Source organism: Athene cunicularia (assembly GCF_003259725.1).
Source record: "Athene cunicularia isolate RWA chromosome 7 unlocalized genomic scaffold, athCun1 chr7_part1, whole genome shotgun sequence".
NCBI lineage: Eukaryota > Metazoa > Chordata > Aves > Strigiformes > Strigidae > Athene > Athene cunicularia.
Genome location: NW_020799107.1, coordinates 14,985,792 through 15,009,147, shown reverse-complemented (window position 1 = coordinate 15,009,147; position 23,356 = coordinate 14,985,792). Strand labels below are relative to the sequence as shown.

General features: G+C 40.1%; 1 protein-coding gene across 2 annotated transcripts in view; it reads left to right on the top strand.

Moving 5' to 3' along the window:
* MAP3K20 (mitogen-activated protein kinase kinase kinase 20) overlaps positions 1 to 23,356 on the top strand; it is an 87,465-nt gene that overhangs the window by 47,011 nt on the left and 17,098 nt on the right. The window contains exons 10-15 of one of the 2 annotated variants that reach the window (XM_026852554.1): positions 4,903 to 5,038; positions 16,363 to 16,407; positions 17,349 to 17,379; positions 17,498 to 17,637; positions 18,782 to 18,844; positions 19,822 to 19,914. In XM_026852554.1, coding sequence (XP_026708355.1) covers positions 4,903 to 5,038; positions 16,363 to 16,407; positions 17,349 to 17,379; positions 17,498 to 17,637; positions 18,782 to 18,844; positions 19,822 to 19,914 — 508 coding nt within the window. Of the gene's footprint in view, positions 1 to 4,902; positions 5,039 to 9,325; positions 14,362 to 16,362; positions 16,408 to 17,348; positions 17,380 to 17,497; positions 17,638 to 18,781; positions 18,845 to 19,821; positions 19,915 to 23,356 lie in introns of those variants that run through there. The other variant, XM_026852555.1, reaches the window with a different exon arrangement.

Here is a 23,356-nt window from a genome sequence, read left to right as displayed (position 1 = left end):
GGCGCCGCCAGGTTCACCGGAGCAGCCCGTTGCGGTGTGCTCGGTGTTCCCTCCTGCCCTGCCGGTACGTTGTAAGAGCTCCGGTATTGATGACTTCATCCGCGGCGGTGCTCTTACAACGTCCCGGTATGCCCTCCTGCCCCACAAATCTGTATTCTACGGCTTGGGACAAATGGCGGGTATTTAAAGCATAAAAACGTGTTTCTTGGCCACCATTATTTATGCAGGCTCTCGACATCATATGCTGGGTTTGGTAGCAGACAGACGACAAGGAGGGTTGGAAGAAAGGTATCTGCTAGAGAGTGGTTTTTCACCTCTATACTGTAAAAATATTTATTTAAAAGATGAGCAAGTACTCAAACTTAGGAAAAATAACTGCTTAAATCTTGCCAGTACAGCAGCATAAAAGCTGTATAGTTGACATTTGATAACATTAAACTTCTATTCTTTTACTATATTGATTCATTTCTTGGAGTGTGACTTGGGTAGCCCAAGTATTTAAAACAAATCGTATTTTAATGCACCTAAATTGCTTAGATGAGGAATGGCTAACAAGGCGTTAATGAAGAGCCCTGTACAAACAAAAAGTTCTTTGGCTCAGCTAAGTCATGGAAAACCTTACCATGGAGACTCATGTTAAAGGTAAATTTAGTTTTTTGGGGCTTTTTTAATAACAGATAACTTGGAGACAAGGAAATATGAGAGAGAAAATCCAAATTCATGACAGGGTATGATTTGCCTGAAAGCAAAGATGATTTCTGAATTAAGCCAAAATGAAAACACAGAGTACAGAAGGAATACAAGTTGTGTGGGCACTTGTTCAGAAGCTTGGTAAGAGGGGCACTCTTGAATTCTGGCAATGCCTGCCTTTTCTGATGGAAAAGACATGTCTGCATGGAGACACTCATGAAGGTTAAGCCAAATTATCAGAAAGTATGCAAAAAAAAATGTGCATGTTAAAGCAGATGGAAGATTTGTATGCATAAAGTGATCCCAAGTAATAAACTAAAACAAACCAAAACTATTTCTAAGGACAGTTGCACAAAAGTTTAATGTATTTTAACTTCTGCATTGAGAAGTCTTTGCTTTTACACGTTGCTTTATTTTTTTTTTTAATACTTTTTGTCCCATAGTGATTTGCAAAGAAATAGTTGAGAAGTAGGGAAAGAATGAGATGCATTACCAAGAAATAGGGAATTTTAATGAAGCCTGGCTATTCGAGCCTTGGAGAAGTGTGGGCTTCGAAAAAGCGAAGGTTATGCTTGTTCCTTTGAGGGACCTCCAAATGAGCGATCCAGATACTGAACTTTCACAGGAATACTGCATTTACCAAAGCAAATCAAATCTCAGACAAGCTGGATTACATTTTTTCCCATTCGTAAAAAAAGGCAAGGTGAGGTTCTTTTTGTATAGACACCTGCAAAAAAAACCCCATCTGTAACAAAGAGTAACCAGAGTCTTCAACGTCTCTGACTGGTGTGAAAACTGGGAGTGGGCTGAGGCTGCACATGACGTGGGCCTCTTGAACAGGACATGGACCTGCTGGAACGAGTCCAGGGGAGGGTCACAAAGGTGATTGGGGGCTGGAGCACCTTTCCTGTGAAGACAGACTGAGGGAGTTAGGGTTGTTCAGCCTGGAGAAGGCTCCAGGGAGACCTTACAGCAGCCTTCTAGTATCTAAAGGGCATCTACAAGAAAGCTGGAGAGGGACTTTTTACAAGGGGATGTAGTGTGATAGGACAAGGGGTAATGGCTTTAAACTGAAAAAGGATAGATTTAGGTTAGGTAGAAGAAAAAATTCTTTACTGTGAGGGTGGTGAGGCACTGGCACAGGTTCCTCAGAGCTGTGGCTGCCCCCTCCCTGGCAGTGTTCAAGGCCAGGTTGGACGGGGCTTTGAGCAACCTGGGCCTAGTGGAAGGTGTCCCTGCCCATGGCAGGGGGTTGGAACTGAATGATCTTTAAGGTCCCTTCCAACCCACACCATTCTGTGATTCTACAACTGAGAAGGGTGATAAGACGAATGGCACTTTGACCTATCTTTAATGTGGTTTTATTTGCAACATTTACTGGTCTTGATGTGTATATGAGTAATAAATTTTAATCTGCCTGTTCTGTCATTTCCTTAAATAATTCAGTATCTTATTTCCTAACTGTTCTACACTTCACATTTTTTATTATTTGATCAAATTATTATAATAATATTATTATAATATTATTAATATTAATATTAATAATAAAATTTTATTGTTTAATCAAATAGGGGCACTTATGACTCAGTTGCACAGGTTTGCCTTATGTTTTTTAAGTTCATATTCTGTGATCTTTTTGGAGCTGTTTTAAGTCACTTTTATTACAGTAGGAAAAAATTACTATGGAAGTAATGATGTTCCATTTCAGTGAGATATCACATTTGTCTGTGTTTAGTTATATATACTAGCTGCATTTCTTCTTCCATCCTCTCCCCACGAGTGGCTGTTCTAATGATTAAAATAGTCTATTAGTGATACTTAGTGTATCAGTAGCAATTCAAGACATATAAACAAATGTCAGTCATTGTTTTTAATCTATGACTGTTTATCATTATAGTTTCTAATAATACAGTATGCATTCTTCAGTGTCACAGAATGAGAGTATTCTAGAAAAGCCAGTAAACTCAGACTGCAGAAGCAAACAGATCCACATGCCCTACTATGTATAATGTTTCAAGCTGCTTCATTTATGAATTAAGACTCATTAACTGGGCAATGTACGGTAGCTTTCTGTTTAATTACACAGTTTTATTATACAGTAGAATTATTTTTCAGAATGCAACTGTTTTTGCAGACCTTTTATTATAAGAGAAGTTTCTGTCTAATGAAGAGAGCTAATTACAGCACAAAATAGACTTTTGACATATAGAAAGCTATTGTTACCAGGACTTTCTTAGTGCAGAATGTTATTTAAAGGATAACTTAATTTACATATTTTAAAAATTACAGAGTTGCTTATAAGTAGCAGTGATGTTGAGAGACAAACTAAGAAAAGCAGCGCTTGCAACTATCCCCAAATTGCTCTGTAATTCCCTTAGTAGATTGCATAGTATATGTTGCACTTGACAGAAAGCATTTATGATAGGGAAACGGATGTTTGCAGGAGTCACTTTCTGACCTGTCCAGTGCTTTCTTTGTTGTTCCTTTATTGTCTCTTTACTAGGATGTGTGACCGCTTTCCACTCAGCACAGACATCAGCCTTGACCTTTGCATGCCTAAATATGAGAGAAAATTTTGCTTGAAATCTTGAAGCATAATAATCGTGAGGGGCATTTGTTCTGACCACCACGTCGAACAGCTCACTCAGCAGGATTTAAGTGTGATAAATGCCCTTGCCCCAGGTGGCTGATTTTTGCAGTAGAATTAAGTGTGGTAGTAGAGTTTGCTAGTTATTCCAGTTCTGAATCTTTTCACTGTACTTTGTAAGCATTACTCTCTGACAGAGATGTCTTATTTTAATAAGAAATCTATAACATCTCGAGTATTTACATTATTTCTTTTACTTAAACAGGCTATCTGGGTATGCATTTTCCCACACTGAGACCCAGAACTCCTTTAGGTTCATACTGGAGAAAACCTTAATCATTCCATGCTAGGACAGGAGGTTTACAGGAAGAATTTTCTTTTTCCCAAATAGGACAACTCTGGTAGGCTTTTTATTTTCTTTTTGAAAACATCAGAAGGAGCAGATTTTTGTTTGCAGTGTGTTTACAAAGGCAAAACGTGAAAGTTTGAGCAGAAGATTTGGCATTGCAGAGTCACAGTAGCTAGAGCTTTCTTTAGGATCTCTGTCTCCTTAGGAGCGCTCTCTCTCTAGGAGGAAAAGGAAATGCTATGATGCGTTATTTCCACAATGAGAATGGGAAACAGTTGAAGTAATAGGCAGGCAGTGCACAGTCTCCCAAACAGTCACAGAAACGGTTTGTTAAATGCAAATACAACCTCTGGCACAAATTGGAGGTTTTTCTTTGGTTATCTCACAAGCAAAAAACATGGCTGAATTTAGTGACAGAATTATTTTTCTGTACCTTCTAGTATACACCTGTGCATTTGTAGTGCAAAACTTGTTAAACTCTTTCCCAAGAGTGGTTCAGTTCATGTGTTTAAAAGGTACTGTCTATCAGAAGGCATGTCAAAGGAAACCACTTTAAGGGATGAGGTACATGCAATGCAACTTGATAAAGACGGGTATCTGAAGCTTCTTAGAGTAGTGCCTTCATTCCTGCCTTTCTTATTTTTCACACCTTTGCATATATGGTGAGAAGCAGAGAAAAGCAAACCAAATTCTTTTATTAACTATTCCTAACTTGAGAAGCATGTATTTGTAACCATTTGCAGGGCTGGGATATACATGGTGTATATTCTTGCTCTTATATCTTCACCTAGAGAAACAGGAAGGTAGGTGGGAAAAACACCCCAGTGGTGTTTCTGTGTATTGTGAGTGTAAATCCAAATAATATTTATAGCCAAGTTATAAACCCAGGCAAATGGCTTCTTAGACTGCCCATCTTGTGTTGCTAATGATTGTCCTGTTACCAGTTATTAATGGAGTTACTTTATGGATAAGATCATGTTTCATGATGTTGAGGGAAAAGACAGCATTTTAGCTTTTAAAATGTTGTTATTCTATGGCATTTTACTCTTCTAAATGTTTTTTTTCTTCAACTGAAGGTATTATGGTTATTCTCAAGTATAAATATTGCCAGTTTTTCTTAAAGCTCTGAAAGGCTTTGCATTTGGTAATTAAATGAACTGCTTGAGTTAGTATTGTACTTTTCAGCCTTTCACATTTAATTAACATTCAAGTGGGAATTATGAACAATTTATATCTGTCAGGAAAAGACAAGACGTAACAAATTGTCTCCGTGCAGATGTGAAATTGAGGCAACCTTAGAGAGACTAAAGAAACTGGAGCGTGATCTGAGCTTTAAAGAGCAGGAACTAAAGGAACGGGAGCGACGTTTGAGGATGTGGGAGCAGAAGTTAACCGAACAGTCTAATACTCCTGTAAGTAGACAATAATTCAACCTTTCATCTTACCAAAGAGACACCAAGAAAATAGTGCCCCTGTTTTCTTTAGTTGATCCTTTGGGCCTATTAAAGTCTGTTTTATTACATAACTGTGAATAACTATACTGCTTTTAAAAATTTCATCTAATACATTAAATATCAGATATTGCTGATAGTTCATATTGCGCCATGGGGACTTGAGTAGTTCCCATTGATTTAATTACAGTTCTCAGTTTTAAAAGTTGATTGCATTCAATAAATTAATTTTTGACCTAGTAAGTTGTTTACTTTAATGGATGCAGGATTTGATCTTAAATGTAAGAATCATTTGTTTCTTGCAGAAGAAGGCTTGAGAAACCTATGTAGGTTGGTTTTTTTTTTTCCTTCTGTTCTTTGAGAAGCAAATTTCCATTCTGTGAAAAAGGGGGTCAAAATTTGAAGTGTTAATTTAGGGCTTTGTTCATAATTATAGTTAACATACTTGTACTGACCAGTTATTAGCTATTAGGATTGCTGCATTTCTATGAATAAATTGAGCAAAAAAATTTTCTTGGATTATCTTGAATTTCTTAACGAAATATGATTGCTCTTGACTACTGATTGGCAGAGGGAAGACCACAGGGTTAGTACATGGCTAGACATATTACAACAGAATTGTTGTTAAGAAAAATACCACATTACCTGCTTGTTTTTAAAGCACTAGCCAAAACAAATACCAAATTGAGATTGCAGTAGCATATGCTTGTTCTTATGCACAATTTTATCCGACTTACAACCTTGGTTCTGGCTGGATCCATTTACATACAACTTGTTTTTAAGGCATAGCTTATTGCTATTGTTTGAATGAAGTTGCATTCATGTGCCAGCTGTGAACATGCAGTAATGAAATCATGAAGAATGAATGTTTTCCTGTGTTCAGATACTGTATGTTCTCAGTAGATATCTGTAAGCTTGCTTTAACGCTTGCAAACTTCCAGTAACTGAGCTGTGGGCCATCATCTATCCTGAGCACAGCATGAGACACAGCCTTAATGAGCAAATCTTTTCACAAGCAAGGCCCTAGGGTTTTTTATGCTGTACTTGCTTATGACTTCTACTTTTCACTTAGAGCTGGCATTGCTGAAAGAATAAAGCATTGTGTTAAGGCCTATTGTGCTAAGCATGAACTATCTTTCTGCATAACATTAACCCAACTCTCCTATTGAATTTAAATGCAATTTCTTCTAATAGAGAAATATAGGATTGTTTTTTCCATAGATCTTTAGTGAACTGTTACATGGAACAGCTTTTTTAAAAAGCCCTTTTATAAAAAAAAAAAATGACATACTGGCAAAAATTGGCTTGTTCAAGCAGGATTGTTTTTTTTCACAGCAAATGCAGTTCTACAAGGCACTGGTTAAAAATACAACTGTAATTTAAATTTTATAGCTGTAAATAGTTTGCAAAATATCCCTAGGCATTCTACTTGCAAGTTGTAATCCTTGGAAGTCAAGCGTCCGTCTCCCTCCCTTGGTTCAGGGTATGTCTGCTCAGCAGTATCAGACTGGAGGATTGCAACAGGAGGTGCACTGCCTGATTTTAAACTACCCTGGCTGTAAAAACAGTAGTAAAGATTTGACACCCAGAGATAATAATGTAGTTTAGGGTGTCCACTAGGCTTATACCTGGTTCTTAACCAATACTAGGTCATGTTGTGTCTTAGCTGGTACTGTCATCCCTGCTCTACACTCTGCAAGACCAGAGGCCAGCAGATACTATTAAACTGGCATGCACAAGGACAAACTCAAACCAAGTGAAAGAACAGGGAAGCTCTCTCTGCCACCTGCCACCTAATTCTCCAGTTTTTTAGGGTTGGTAGAAGCTTCATCCTGCATGGCAGGTGGCTACAAGTGGCAGGCTGCTTCTACTCCAAAGAATAAAGTATAGCTTTACAAACATCAGCATGAAAGAAGGATGAGATCAATCTTTAGAAAGACTTCTGTGAAAGTCCTATTTCTCCCTGCTCTTGTTTTGACTCTGTTTCTGCTGTCTCATACAGTACATACATACAACAGACACCTTTGAGTCTGATCTCTGCAAATTCCCTTTGCCCAGATTTCCAAGAGCCTCTTGCACAAGGGAACCTGGAACCTTTTGGAGGACTAAACTATGTCCACAGCTGTAGTGAAATGAGAGAGTTGTTTTGAAAGAGGACCTAACTTAAGAAGGGATTGTATGTAGCTAAACTGAAGCTCATATTTAGAGGAAGAGAGTGAGCAAGACGTGAAATCCAGATAGACACCTGTGGTGCCATGCACTTGCAGGTGGTCATTTAAGAACAGTGGCTTGTACAGAGGTTGGGGATCCCAGCCATCTATAAAAGTATCTTCATGATAATTATCATATGCAGTGTCACACCAAAGGCAGGTCCTGTCGCAAAGAGCTCCTAAGTTCTCCAGATAGCGAGATGTCAGAATATGGAGGAAGTAAGGAGATTATAACCTGCAGAACGAGCCACACTTACGGCTCATTTGCACGTTACCTACTGCATTGCATAAACGCTGACCAAGAAATGTGTTTTAGAGGAAAGCTGTTTTGCACCTTTGTTGATTTTTATAGGGAATTCTTCCCGTATGTCAGGAAATGCTTTTCCATGGATCTAAAGTAACTAAAAGTCCAACAGCCAATGGAAGAACTGCCTAGCACTGAGTCGTGTGTGCTGGGCATCTCATTTCTATGGCTAGAGCTTGTTTTTAAAATATGCCTTCTCTTTATCAGTAGGAGCTTTTGGTGTCCTTGATCCAAGTAGCACTCTGGTGATGGTGTAATTGTGTTTTCCTGTACAGCCAGGTGTACAGAAGCTTAGCTGCAGGTTCTTTCATCATTTAACCATAGGACATAAAGAGTATTTAGGGCACCCCATCTCCCCAACTTCTTAATTTTATTTTAATTTCTTAAACCATGATAACTAACTTTTGTTAACCAAAACATAAATAGAAAGCCTATGTGAGTAGGGAAAACTCAAGAGGAACAAAAGATAGATAGTGTCCTTTTTAATGATAGGCAATTTGTCAATGTAAGTGGTTTTGTAAGTGGTTTTGCCAAGAAATGGACACTATTTGAGCAGTCTGGCCGTGAAGCCTTCTGTGTTACAGACCAGGGTATCACAACAATCATCTCTATAACCTTCTGTGACCTGGTGTTGACATTTCAGTCAGGTTAAAAAAGATGTGGAAAACCATGAATTTTGGGCAGGTAGTTTTGCAAACAGCTTTGGAAAAAAAGGCCAATTCAGGTGTTCACACAGAGCTCCCTTGCTGTTGCTTTGGTAGTTAGTTTAGTTTGGGATGAAACTCCTGAGTTTTTACTCCCTGTGGAGAACAGACAAGCATGTCACAGAAGTTACTAACCTGGCCACTCTGAAGAGGCATTAATCATTATTTAGCTGGAGAGGGCATGTTTCACTTGTTATTACAAACAGACTGGGTCAGGAAAATGCCATTATCTGTAGGTGAAGATTAAATCAGTAGAGATTTAAGATGATGTATCTATTGATATTACTGGGGAAAAAAAAAAAAGGGAGGGGGGGGGGGGTTGCGGGGAAGGCAACCAGCTGAAGAAGCTGACCAGCTGACCAAACAGCCCCACTTCCCCTGCCTGCTCCTCCCTGGGACAGGTTCCAGAAGCAAGGTGCTGGTGGAGGCGGGAGGCCAGTTCCCGTGTCCTTTGTGTTGGTGAGAGACTTGTTTCTGATTGTGGCCGTCGCAAGGTGAACCTTTCCTCTCCTTTTGAGCACATGCTCAAAATCAGTCTTTGCACAATTAATACTGCTGCTGTTATTTCTGGTATTGAGAGGGCTGCTGTTTCTTTACCAGACTTCGTTTGGGTTCTCTGATCTTAATGTGATTTATTCTTCAATCCTGAAAGGTTCAATTAAGCAACTCACTCAGACTTCTGTTGTACCCGCATTGCCTTGGGAGCCAGTCCGTCTGGCTGGGAAATGTCACATTCTGTTTTACACTGTACAAAATGAAGGATTGAAGAGTTTAAACCTTCTTTTGTCATGAAAGCTCTGCTACCTGTGGTTCTTGCCATGCGACTCAGTAATTTTGCACTTTTGTTTAAGAACAATGACCGCAGATTTAAGCTGTCTGGTTTAATGAATTCTTACCTGATCTTCATGTTTAGATTCACTAATCATTGTGCTTTCTGTTGATTGCCAACTAATCTGGTGGTGTCATTTTTCTTGATTTTTAAATTGGTTCTAACTTTCACTTTTGCTCTGTCCTTTCCTCCTTTAAATAGTTTTTCTTACCTCTTGCTGCAAGAATGTCTGAGGAGTCTTACTTTGAATCTAAAACAGAGGAGTCAAACAGTGCAGAGATGTCATGTCAGATCACAGCAACAAGTAACGGGGAGGTAGCTGGCATGAACCAAAGTCTGAAGGCCTTGATGATGACGGGCTTTGGGGATATCTTCTCTCTGAACCAAGCAGGATCTGTCCTGCATTCTGGAATGCAGATAAACATGCAAGCCAAAAAGAATTCTTCTAAAACCACCTCTATGAGAAAAGGAAAGAAAATCAACATGGCTTTGGGTTTCAGTGAATTCGACTGGTCAGATGACGATGATGATGATGATTATTTTGATGACACAGATGATAGCAGCGAATGAAACCAGTTATAGAATTAACCCTGAAATCGGTTTTAGCAAAGCAAAACAATAAAGTTTTAGAACAAGAATCCTGTCAGTTTGGTCTGTTTAAATCCTAAAAAAAAAAAAAAAAAAAAAAAAGTGAGACCTTTTCCAGGCTGAGCATGTTTGTGTGTAGAAAGACATGTTGTTTTTGTTTAGATTGTGCTGACTTATTTCTGCTTTGATTAAATTTGGAACTAAACTTTCCAAACTAATTATTATTTTAAGAACCATGATTATATCTATAATTCTTAATGCCTGATTACAGAAACTATGGCTTGATAACCTTAAGATCTGAAAACGTTGGGGGAAACTTCAATGCCTTTAATGCCATTAATGTACTTCAAATTTTTCATTTGTGTTTTTTGTCATTTCTCTTACCCCTTTAATTGTCAATCATATGAATATACTTGCACTTCCAGATTTGCTATTCTCTACAATCCATTCTTTCTTACTGTTGCAGTGAAGGGATTTGCTGTGTTTCTAATTGAAAGCCTTTTTCAAGGCGGCATTGTGGGAAGTCACAAGTACGTTTCTAGGAAGAGAGAAGCTGGGTTGAGGGGAAGAGAGGAGTTAGTTAAATACACAGTTTAAAAACCAAATAGCGGCAGAATCCAGATAATTCCTATTAGTAGATGATTTGTATAAATGTTCTTTTTTCCCTCACATGTATGTGCATGTATATATAATTCACTCTAGCAAAGCGAACTGCAATCACCTCTGCATCTATTATCAGATATTGTGATCTAGAAGCTAATTTTCAGTTATGTTGATGTAAATGCAGGAAGCCTCATTAACTTTAATGGACGTATTCTTGTACCTGAGAGTAAAAAACGGTGTTAGTAAATTTGGATTCTGTTGCATCTCCTAAACCGTATGTCCTTATGAGAGGACAAAGAGAAGCCTCAATGCCATTTCAGCTTGGGCCCTACTCCTGTGGCTTATGTGAAATTCTCCATGATCTTGGTAACATGAGGAATATTTACTAGTCTCTGCATACTTGTTTTTTGCAGCTAAATCACTTTTAAAGTATTGCCACTGCTGTTATGACTTACCATAAAACTCAGTGTGTAACAATCTGCTGCAATAATTGCCTGCCAGGCACTTACGTTGAGAGCAGTGAGTATGTTTCTCCTGATGACCCCTTTAGTGGTGATGCAGAAGGAGGGAGGGAAACCAGTGCAAACACAAATGCAGGTTAGAAAAGAAGATGTTGTAAAATATTTGCCCAAGAAAGAAGGGCAGTATTTCAAAAGAAAAACGTTGCTGTCTAGTTCAGCTGTAGTGGGAATAAGCCATCAAAATTCCATTCTCAATTACTGGAGGGGTTTCTTTTATGAAAACTTCTGTTTTTGAGTGGCTTCTTTAATTATAGGCTTGCCTGTTATACAGCTCTAACCTACATATTATTGTGAGTGTTTTTGTAGATAGCTTAGAGAAAAATGGATACATTAGATAACAGCAGGCCTGAAATCATTACATGTTCACTCAACAAAAGTGAAAGTTCTTTGAAGGAGTTTTTCTAGAGTGACAAGTGGGCATCTCTTTGGGTTGTGAGAGAGAATTGTTTTATCCTTAACCATCAGCACTGGTCTAGTAACCTGCAAGGCAGCAAGTGCTGTGCTTTGAGCTAGCTTACCTCCAGTCTGTTTGCACAGGAATAGACCCTCTGGGATGCTTAATTTCTGTAGGATGTCATTCCACATTCCACCTTCTTTGTAACAGTTGCAAATTCATTGGCTTGAAGTTAACCCTCTTGTATCAGGAAGCTTTTCTCATAACAGAATTGTAATTTAAATGATGTAATAAATTTACAGAGTATCCCAAGGAGAGACTTGCTCCTTTGGCACAGGTAGGGATGGCTTCTTAGGTCCATCGAAGCAACCTGATTTTAGGGAGAAAAAGAGACATTGAAGGGCAAATAATTAAATGGAAATAAGAGCAAATAGGCTGTTTCCAGTGCAGTTTTGTACTATTTTTGTAAGTCTACGTCTGCTGACACCCACAGCAATGATACTATTTTTGTAACTGCCACTTTGCACCCAGGAAAATTTGATGGATTTGTGTAATCTAATACATGCACTTTAGACCTTAAGATGTGTGTCATTGTGCATAAATTACTGTACCACATAAGCAATGTAGGGTTGTATAGCTTTAATTGAAAATGAAATTTGGTTCAGTATATTTAGTATTCAAAAAAACTCAAAAAATCTGTCCCTAGCATTGGTGTTTTGCACTTTTCTGGCATCTGACAATCTTAGAGCACTTCATGGACATTTATATTTGCATGAGTTTTAAATGAATTGTAAATTCACTCTTTAATCTTTACAGAAGTAAATGTAGTCCTCAAGTAGTATGATATAGGGTTTCATAGCTGCAAAATCACAAGATTTAAGTCTGTCTTCAAGGTTTTGTTCTTAGCCAGGTATGTAATTTATTTCAGAAAAATACCATCAGAATTTGGTAGCATGCTCATAAGAATTTCCACTATCTTAGTTGCAGTATTTTTTAATGAAACAAAGATAGATTTCCCCCCCCTTCCCCCTTCTTTCCCCATACATTATTTGTCAAAGCAAATTAAGCTATATTAAGGAAAAATTTAAGCTCTTGTAAAACTTGCCTGTGTGTTCAAAGTAGCAGAGGTGGTCTCTGAATTGTAGAGAAGGTGATAACTTAAACAGACTCTTCTGAAGCAGTTCCCTTGAGATAGTGTTATACTTAGGATATTGGCTATGCTTGTTAAAAAAATAATGGTATTGATTGCATTTTTACTTTCCTGTGATGACTTTCATACCAGATGTCTCCAGTTTACAAGCCAGAAATCATATGTGAGAATCAAGCTGTGTTGTTTCTGCCTCTGGTATGCTTCTCACTAGATAAAGGTTTTGAAAGTGGCTCTGGTGGGCAGGTATGTTGGTTGGAGGTCAGAGTATTTCATCTTCCATACCTGATTTTGCTCTGCAGTGCAACCCCATCTGTCTTCTACCTGTATCATCACCAGGGTATATACATCTCCCCAACAGTCCACAGCCACATAGTATGTCAGGTGATAAAAGCATTAACCAAACCCAGAAGGTTTTTCTCTGGCTGCTCTGGGCTGTGAGCAAAGCCACCAAAAAGCCTTCCCATGCCTTGTACACCTCTCAGCTCACTAGTCCCCACCAGGCCTTTTGGGATCCCAGTTTTCTACCTTCCATGAAGCCCTAGAGGTATTTGTGGTAAAGTAGTATTGCTGCATTTGGTGGAGGGAAAAGGTAAGAACCAGGCCTGAACTTCTCATTTTTATCAGGCTGTTGTATTATCAACATTGACTTAGATGGGTAAATGGCCTGAGAGAATAAGTGAGGATTGGCTTTTGGCATGCTTAAAAATACAGGGTGAGCTGGGACCAAGACAGGATGTCCAACTCCCTTTCTTTTCCTTCAGCAGTGGGGAAAAAATGGAAGGGGGAATTTATAGAGGAAAACTTTTGATCTAGTTATTTTTATGACAGTCACACCACTAATTCCTTGGAGTAGAAAATGTCCTAAGGTATGGTGTGTAGGTGTGCTGCACCCCCAGTCACCTGTGTGCTGCCAGACGTGGAGTTTGTCCCCTCCAGGCAGGAAGGGCTTCCAGGAGGAAGGCGCAGGTCTGGTGCAGCTTCTTGTCACACAGTTATGTTCTTGTCTTGACATTTGTTTATCGTTCCAGCGGTTTTATTAGATCTTGATTCCCTTTCCTTTTGTTAAATATGTGATGCAATAATGATTTATGTTGCTATCAGCAGTAGCAGGAAATCCGTAGTGTGCATATAGCTGTTAAGTATTCAGCAGCATTAATGTGTGTCTTTAGTACTGTAGTTCTTTTTTTCTGTAATCAGGCAGCTTTTACAGGCTTTTAATAAGACCTCTAACTTGACAGAGGTTTTAACTACAGTCCTAGGTAGAACATTCAGGTAGAAAAGTAAGTTCATTTAGTAATTTTCACAGCCCTTAAAATGCACTGGTAGGAATCTGGAGGAGATACCTTTCCCTTTTCTCCCAGACTTCAACTTAGTGTACCCTCTAAAATCTGCACAGAGATTTCTGATGTGTGAAGATTTAATTTTAAAAGTGTAGAACCAGCAACCTTTAAACATTTTATATTGTGTGCTAAATACTCATATGCCTTTGAAAGTCAGATATAGTCCACTGCATTTCTTGCTTTTGCACTACTGAAGAAGTTTTGTACTGAATACTAGGAGTCAATGCTACTTACACTTCAAGTGTGAACCGATGAAATTTGAATAGAAAATATTTTCACACTGTTAGAAAACTTAATTTTCCCTTCTGAAAAAACAAAGCTGAGCACAATGCCTGTGCCAAAACTCTTGTGCTGTAAACTGAATATATCATTTGTGTGGAACATGCAATGTTACACTTCTGTGTGGTAAAACCTTGCAGCGTCAGTTATTCTCCTTATTGCACTTGACATATGATGTCTTGTTTTATTCACACTGTGGATTTGATTTTCCAGTGTAAAACCAAAGCAAACAAACAAAAAGAAATCATGCAATGTATTCAATTTCCTCAATTGGTGTCATAAACTTTCTTTTGATGTGAACTTTTTCCTTTGCTTCTCTTTGTTCCAAACTTCTATTTTGCAATAAACATTTTGACAGTAAATTTTATGCATCTGTGTCCCTGTGTAAAATGCTGGTGTTTCAAGACGTTCCTTATTGTCTGCTGGTTTAAGTAACTTATTGTATTGCTCACTGTGTGACATTTCTCCTTTATTCTCCCATCTTTTTTTTTTGATTAAATAATATAGAACATATTCTGCCACTGGTGTTATATTTAAACATGGGAAAAGCTGAAAAAAAAAATCCATTGTGCAACTAAAAATGCAATATTGGACTTCTGTGGTAAATGATTGTTGTACAAATTATTGTGCCGGGCTCCTCCCACAGCACCAGCTGGTTTGACTATAAGTACCAGCAAAACACATGACCTGCTGCCTTCCTAAGGATGTTTACAATTGCCACTGGCCCTCCCCTGTGCTCAGGTGTTACCTTCAGCACTGCTTTTGCCCCACAGCATTCTGTCCAAGCTGCAGGTGGCTGTTAGCATAGGGAATGCCTGACTTAACAGCAGGTAGATTGAGAAGATTGGCTGGAAGTATGTAGTAGTAGAGAGAAAAAGTCATGAAGGTCTCTTTTTCTCTGGCAGACACATCTCCCCTCTGCTACTTCACCCTGATGCCTTTGGCTTCATCCCCTTTGGGGAAGTAGTGGGCACAGGGATGGGTTTGAGGGTCAACTGGGTCGTCCTCACAGAGGTGGCTTCAGTTGGTCTGCTGGGTGGTTTGTGGCCAGCAAGGTTTGGCTGAGACACTGGTGGAGGAGGCGGAAGAGGATCTGAAGAGTCCTCAGAGTGGGGCGGGCAGTGAGAAATGATAGATAGGGAGGCAGAAGTCAAGGGGTGCTGGGCAGTCACAAGTCCTTTGATGGGAGTTTCACATGGATGCTGCAAAGGGTGTTTCACCAGGATGGTTTACAGCTGTGGGCGGATTACACTAGAGCCTGGTCTTATGCCTGGAGAGCCAGGACTCAGTGTTCAGCTGGAGGCGGGGGGGGGTGGGATGCTTGACCTGGGGATGGGGGCTGGAGAGCTGCTGCGTGGCAGGGCTCTCTGGAGGAAGTAACAAAGCCATGGCAGCTGGTGGGTAACTGAGTCTCATAAGTCAATGTACATCAGATAAGTTTGCAACTACATCATGGTATTGAGCCTTTGGGAGATACTGCCAGTCCAAATACATAACATACCAATTAATGGTCACCCTTTAGCTGGTCAAAAACACCAAGAAGGTGAAGCTTGGCATATCGTGCGTTTGAATGAGTAAAATGGCAATTGGTATTACAGTGACATCTCCTCCTGTGCCAGTTTTCAAATCATCCCACTTAGCACAGCCATTCTCCTGTGCACCCTGCACTCTCCATGGTTTCCATGTGTTTCAAGAGCTAACACCATCTTGCGTACAACAAAGTGTGCCCCATGTGGGCTGCAGCACTGGGGGAGGCTGGGAAGTGCTGGGCTCCCCCAGCCTGGGGAGCAGTTACAAAGCATTGGCAAAAAACAAAAGACTTGGCTGTACAGGAAGACTAGCCACAGTGGCCCAACTGTAAATTCTGCTTTTACTGCTGCCTAGTGATAGTTTTCCTTCCTTTTGCAGAAAATACCCATAATTTGGGAGAGAGTTGTAATCACAGCATTATTTTCATTGCAGAAATCAGGTGGTACCAAAGATGTAGCAAAAGCCAAAACCTTCCCATAGTGTCAGAGCTGAGAGGGGAAGCAGCTAGAGAGTCCCTCACCATCAGATGGTTTACTTTTGCTTTCTAAATTGTTTCTATTGGAGATCTGCTGATAACTTTATTTACATATCTTACATAGTTTTACCTACATAAAGTGATGGGATTGATTTAGCACTGCCACCCTGCTGTTGGAGCCAGCCCGTGGTCAGTGTGAATCCAGGGGTTTAGTATGTCAGTATGGAAGCTTCAGACTGAAGTCCTGTCCTTTGCAGAGGAAAGGGAACCGAATAAAATCAGCCACCAGAGTAAAATTTGGGTGGAGGGGACAAAAATGGTCAGACAGTTTTCTTTTCAATTCGTATCTCTCACACAGTTGCTGCCCTCCTTTGATATTTGTGCATGGACTGAAGAAGATGTGGTGAGTATTTTGTGTTAATGTCGCCAGCGTTGTGCTGCTGGAGCTCTCTAATAAATTACAGTGGGTACAGAGGGAGGGAAAGCTCAATCAGAACATCTAGGTGAGATTTCACCAAACAGCTAGCAGTAAAACTTGTGTCCTAAAAAAGGCTTTAAAATGACCATGAGTAAATTAAAGACTCAAGCAACCTTCATAAAACAGCCACATTCTCCAGTGTCCAGAAAATAATTTGTGCTGGGAGCTGTCAGCAGCCAGGACGGCATTCCTGAGTGATCTTTTAACGAATGTGGAAGTGCCCCAAGACCTGTCTAAGCAAGACCTGTCCTTGACAGGACAAAATGTGTTCAAAGGTTTTATCCCACTGTGTGCCACTAGAATGGCAATTAACAGAAAGGAAGTTAAGGGGGTTTTAGGGCATGTGGAATCTTTCTTTCACATAAAATAATGGTATTGAGAATTGTTACCTTTTAATTCAGTTAAAAGGCTAAACAAAAACATCAGTGGTTGATTTCTAGCATAGTGATGTGTCATAGTGATTTTAATGCCCCATCTAGCACCCTCCTTGTGTGTTGTGCATCATGGGGTTGTTTAGCTAAGATTTTCTGTACTGTCTAGAATGCCAGTGCAAAAGCCATAATAGCCCTGCTCCTTAACTTCAGCCCTTCTAGTATGGGACAGATTGCTACGTTTTTGCTTCAGTCATTTATGTTGTTCATAACGATAAACTGAAGAAGGTGGCTGCAAAATAGAAGGCAGTTTAAAAAAGCTAAATAAAAATAAAAGTAATTGCTTGCATTGGTGAATCTTGAGTCCTTTAACCCAAAGTTAGAAATATTTTAAAATTTTGTTTTAAAAAAGAATGATTATTTGTTAACTCTAAATAACTGTAATATAAAATTTTGATACCATGAACTTCAAGACTTGATTCCTCTTTTTTGCAGTTTTTCTGGATGCAACAACTTACTAGAAAAGGTAAAAGCTATTCATGTGTACCTTGTATTCACATTTATGAATATATATGCTCTGCCTATCTTTTTCTCCCTCCAGTAAAGCACCCTACGGGTTTCTGAATAACCTCTCTTATCTTAAGGCGATGCTTCTGGTGAAATGAGTGTATATGCTAGCTTGTTTAAGGAACATCATATCACTGGGAAACGATTGCTTCTTCTAGAAGAAGAGGATTTAAAGGACATGGGAATTGTTTCCAGAGGACACATCATCCATTTAAAGGTATTTAACAGTGTATATAGTTGAATATTAAGAAGGAGTCTGTGTGTTTTCAGTAGCATTAACAACAAAAAAAGTTACAAAGCTAATTAGAGAACATATTTGGTATAAAAAAAAAAAACCCTGAGTTACAAGTTCGTATGGATCTAGAACCCAAAGCAACCCGAACATTTTACGAGGCATGAAAACATGATGTGGTCTTTATACTTCTCTGCAGTTCTTGGTTTTCTTGTGGGATGGACTTTCAGTACTGCTAAAGAATCACCTAGGAGGGCCGTTCTCCCAGTAGAGAGCTTTGGATACCTTCAGAGAGAATTCTCCCTGAAGATTTCTCTTTAGCTGAGGGAGGAACAGATATGAAAACAGTTACTTGAACTGAAATCTCTGAACTTCTCAACTTTAATATCTCATCTATAGCTTAAAACATACTTTAACAAAGCTATTAGACAACTTCAGAGCTTTTTGACAGCCAGGTTACTTTGCTCTTAAAATTTGTTTCATGGTGTTTTAAATATCTAATGTTTGTAATGAGTTAAGAAAATCATTGTCTGGAAATCTGATTGCAGTAGCAGTAATAGTATTAATGCTGTAGCCACAGGAGAGAGTTCAGTTTCCTGGCAGCCAGCTTTGGAAAAGGATTTCTCTAAAAGCAGCATGTATAATTCTGTTGAATGTCAATGATTTTATACCACAGGTTACTAGTAAAGAGTATGCTGGTTGCTAGTCCTGCAAATTTATCCATAAGTCACGCAGATTTATTCCCCTTTTTGCTCTTCTCCCGTCTTTTCCATGCCACACACCATTACTGATATATTTAATTTACATTTCCTACAGGGAAAATTATTGAAACTTAATAAAGTCAATAATGCCCAAAAAGAAAGATTTCAGCTTCCTGGGTTGATTGAGCATAAATAAAAACAACCAAAACAACCCCCAAACATCTCTTTGTCTGATTAAGCAGATCTGATTCTGAATGCAAAATGGGGCCAATGACAGTTTCCAGAACAGGGCTGTATTTTAGCCTCTTCTGACATGCCCTAATATATCCACATTGGAAAACATGGTGTACATGGTGTTGCCCTGTTGATATTTTCAGTATGAGATACTGAATAAATCTCATCCGATTTTGTTGCTTTTTTTTTTCTAGACTGCTATTGAGAAGTTAACCCATGACTACCTAAATCTGTTTCATTTTCCACCATTAATTAAGGCAAGTCTCATTGTTTTATGTAAGAAGTGCTTATCATGTTGGTGTGAATATTTTACTATTCTCATGTCTCAACTTTCCTACCATTCGTGGGAGGGCAAAGCAGCAGTTCCTGAGGGTTGTGACAAATGCGGAGGGTAAACAGCAGCGATGGATCATATCAGAACAAGTAATAGGATAATAAAAATTGTTTTCAAGGAGGCTCTAAGATTTTATTGTGGAACTGGTAGTATTAAATTAAGACTACTTGTGGTGATTCCTTTGCTGTCATTAATCAGAAATTACTCTTAAGAGCCATTCCTCCAAACTGATACCACCAACTGCTCACCACTCAACAGCAGACCCCTGGCCCAGAATGAGCCCATCATTCCTCAGTTTGTTAATGTTACAGGAGAGAAAGATGGTTTATAATGTCCGGTCACCCTTGTGTTCACCTGTTCATTTTCTGATATCAGTAACAAGAGCCATGCAAAAGGGAGAGTGTTTGGGAACCTCAGGGTTGCCAGAGTAGATATTTGCCTGATTTAATTCAGTGAGCTAATCAAACAATTTTAGACCCCAAAGCCTGAAGTAACTTTAGTCACAACTTATTGCACAGCTATAGAATGAAATACACTTAAAGTGAATTTACATTCCCTAAGGGGAAAATGAAAGTTGGGGCTTCGCTGCTGTGCTGGATGCAGCTACAATGGCAGTGGCTGCCACAATGCTCTCCACGGCACTGTGTCGTACTGGTGCAGCTCAGACAGGAGCAGAAATCACACAGCATCTCCCAGGTGCCATCCACTGCGCGCTGTAAACTCATGCAGAAACCCGGCCCCGCTTGGAGGGTGTGACTGGCACAGAGTGATGGCTCCTTCCTACTGCCTGCCAGACTTGAAGCATCTGAAAGGCAAATCCTTTCTGCCACCAGAGGCCTTGCTCCTGTCTCCCAGGGGGTTGTGGTAGATTTGAAGTCTCACCTTGCCTTTTTTTATCAGGATTCTGCAGGTGGAGCTGAAGAAAACATAGAGAAAGTAGTGAATCTTGAGCTCGTTTTTGGTTATCATTTGAAGCCAGGAAATGGTCCAAAGGTAAGCTGGGAGCACTCTAGATCGGTTTGTTTGGTTAACAGTCACTACCCAGAGGGTCCAGTGTCTCCTGGACACAAAAAGATAATTTGCTGTGAAAAGCCTCTTGTTTTGGAAAGTGCTAACCAAATGTCAAGGTGTCAAATGGGGCTGCACTGGTGATGGGAAACCACAGGCAAGGAAGAAGAGTGGCACAGAAAGCTTTGACTGAAAGCTTTTGTTTCCTTGTGAACAATTTTTTCAACCATAATTTTTGTAATTCGGACTTCCGCTTTGTTTCTTTTATCCCAATGGGTGTAAAATAACAATCCATTTATGCAGAAAACCCCATTCATGCTTGAGCAGTGCCATATGCCTGATGTTAGTGGACAATTACTTTTGTCTCAGTAGAAAGGTGGTGTCTTTATGTAACCAAGAGTAGTTTGGGGAATATGTGGTATGCATGGCTGCTGGATGCGGGGGACAGGACTGATCATGCTGGTGACTACGTTCACTGACAGTACTGGGGAAGGAGGGAGGGGTAGGTGCAGCACATTGCAGATGGCAGAACGACTGTGCCACGGCTGGTAAAAGGCATTTACCAGCATGCCACATCCTAATCAAACCTCAGCTCCAAGCCAAGCTGGTTCCAGGATCTCTCGTTACACCCTGTGTAACAGGACTGTTGACGACTCCAGATGTTCCAGCAAAGCATTGCCACCATGTTGTCTTTTCTCAAGAGTGAGGTTTGTCCCATGCTTTTTGTTTTCTTTATCCAGCCTGCCGTGGACTCTGAGTTCAAGGGTTTTAGAATTAATCATTTATGTGGAAATGGTGTGCAAAGCATTTCTGAGTTAGAGTCAGGGGTTGCGACAGCAGGATTTGTTTCCTTTTGTATTTGACAAATCTGCATTGTGTGTCCACCCTAAACTTGTGGGTGGCTGACTTTCATCTTGTGTTATCTGGCTGCTTTGCTTTCAGGGCATATTGTTTGTAGAAGTCTCTTGATTTCTGTACTTGGTGGTGCTTGCAGAGAAGGCATTTAGGTTTGTACTTAGTAGGAACTTGGACTCGTACTGAAATCATTTCATCAATTTGAAAAAGCTTTTTGCTTTTTGTCTGGAGATTTCCTTTTTTTGTTTGTTTCTTTTATCCTAAGCACTTTTTTTTCTATTAAAATCTTCTTTATCACTATGTGAATTACTTAGACTGTCTCAGTGTTCTTGAATGCATGTAGCTTATAATGCTGTACAGCTGCTTTTTTGTAGGTGTGCATCTTTCTCTCCTGTGTGCAACTGTACAAGGAATTAAAAGGCCATGAGATAGGTTTTATCTCCCTTCTATTTCCAATATGGGTTGTGAGTGGTAGTGCAGGGAGGTGGGCAACCTCCCCCAGGAAAGAGCAAGAGAAGGAGTGAACAGACCTCTGAGTGTTGTAGAGAAATTCAGGTTGCATTGAAGCCTGCTAAGTTTGAGGACAAGTACATATTTTACCCGTGACAGCAAAATTTGCAAATGAGACAGTGTGCCAGAGTCTATAGGGCAGAAGCTCAATTGCTAGGAGAGGATGGGGCTAGTTCAATGGGCCTGCATAGGGCTGACATAAGCTTTGCAGGTTTCTGATGTACCAACTGAGAACAGGTTTTTTTTGGGGTCCTGCCTTTCCTGTGACCTCCCAGTTGGTTCCCTCTGCTCTGTGTACTGTCGGGCCCCTTCCCAAGGAAGCCATTCCCTCCACAACCATGGGTGTGTGCCAGGCCTCCCTTCCCTGGCATCTGCCCCGCTGCAGCACCCCTGTCTCTGATGCCATTCCAGGGAATGCACAATCTGTCACCTGTGTTTATCTGGGCTGGAAACTTTTGTCTGAGATCTGCTTACTAACTCATACCTGCCTTTGAAGATGTTGCAGCTAAGCCAATTTTAGTAGGGCCAATGTGAGCAAGACATTTGCATCAAACATAACACTAACAAAGACTGGTGTAGTACATACAATATAGAAAATTTGGCAAGCTTGCTTCTTTGAAAATCCCTGGATACAATCTTCTAGCTCCCCTAGAGGCTGATTTAAGCCAACTACTGCTGCCATCCAGATTTGTTCCAAATGAATTGGAGATACTGGGTAAACCAGGATCGAAGGGTTTAAACTTCTTTTACTGTCACATTTTTGTAAAAGAGTGGTGCCTGTTCCTGTAAAACTGGGTCAGCAGAAGCACTTGGGATCGTACCTTCCACCATCTTTATAGCTAAAAAGCTGGTCTACATCAGTTTAAAAATAAATTTCTCAAAGGAGCTTTAATCAGTCCCTATAACCAGCTGCCTAACTAAGAAGCATTTCTCCTGTTTCAGCCATGAGGAAAAAGAGGCAATAAGCTCAAAACTGGGTTATGAGTTGAGAATGTGTGCTCCCTGGGTGACATGTAGACTGCTAGACCCATGTACATCAAAGGAGGTTATTAGACTCATCTGGGAACCAGTGCAGCGCAGCAGGAAGGTCTCTGTACAGGGGAACAGGTCATGTAGGGAGGTTTTACCCCAGGCTGGCCCTGCGCTGGTCTCCCGGGCTGAGTTCGCATTAGTTATTGTAGTGCATCTTCTGGCGTAGTTGCACTTGGAAGCAAGCAGTGGCTCTGCCAAAGCGTGGGATAAAAGCATGCTCCTGATCCGAACTAAGCTCTGGTGTGGGTGCAGCACCAGCATGCAGCGTGACATACTGCGATACCACAGGGCATAAAAGTGCTGGATGAGCTGGGCCAGGACCCAGAAACCATTTGAGGGGTGCAGGTTAATTCAGACACGTTTGGCTGGTCAGAGCACAGCACCAGCTCAGGTGTGAAGACGGTTCTGTGGGGCACAGGTGTCCTCTCCCTGGGACTGCACTTGAGCCCCTTTGGCACAGCCAGTGCACCTTCTCCATAAGCAGGCAGAAACTTAAGGGTGTTAGGAAGGGCAGTGCCTTTTAGCAAGGATCCTGATGAATATACTTCAGGGTGGCATTCGAATGTTCAGCCTCGTCTGTACACTTAATGAAACATTGGCTTCCCAGTATGCAACTTTACCAGCCTCAGATTTGTTATCTAATTTAAACTGCATCTTCTAGTGGGATTATGTTGGTTTCCACCAGCTGACAGATGCAGTCATTTCATTATAGTTTCCTTCCCTTTTTAGCTGCATCTTTGGAGGTGATGAAAGCTCAGTTGACCTTTGTGCTCTCCGAATGCATCAGGAGTGAGCGCTGCAAAGCTAACCTGGTTTTTAGAGGTTTCTTTTCCAACTCTTGTAGTTCGAGTGATGTGGTTAATTCCATTCACTTCCTTTTAATGACCTTTCTGTACACAATTCCCACTGAGCTGAAAGGAGATAGATTTAGACATTTTGTATGATTTATTTCCCACAAATTAAAAAAAAAAAGGGGCGGGGGGACACCAATTAACTCCAAGATACCAAAGAGGGTAAAAAAACAAACCCT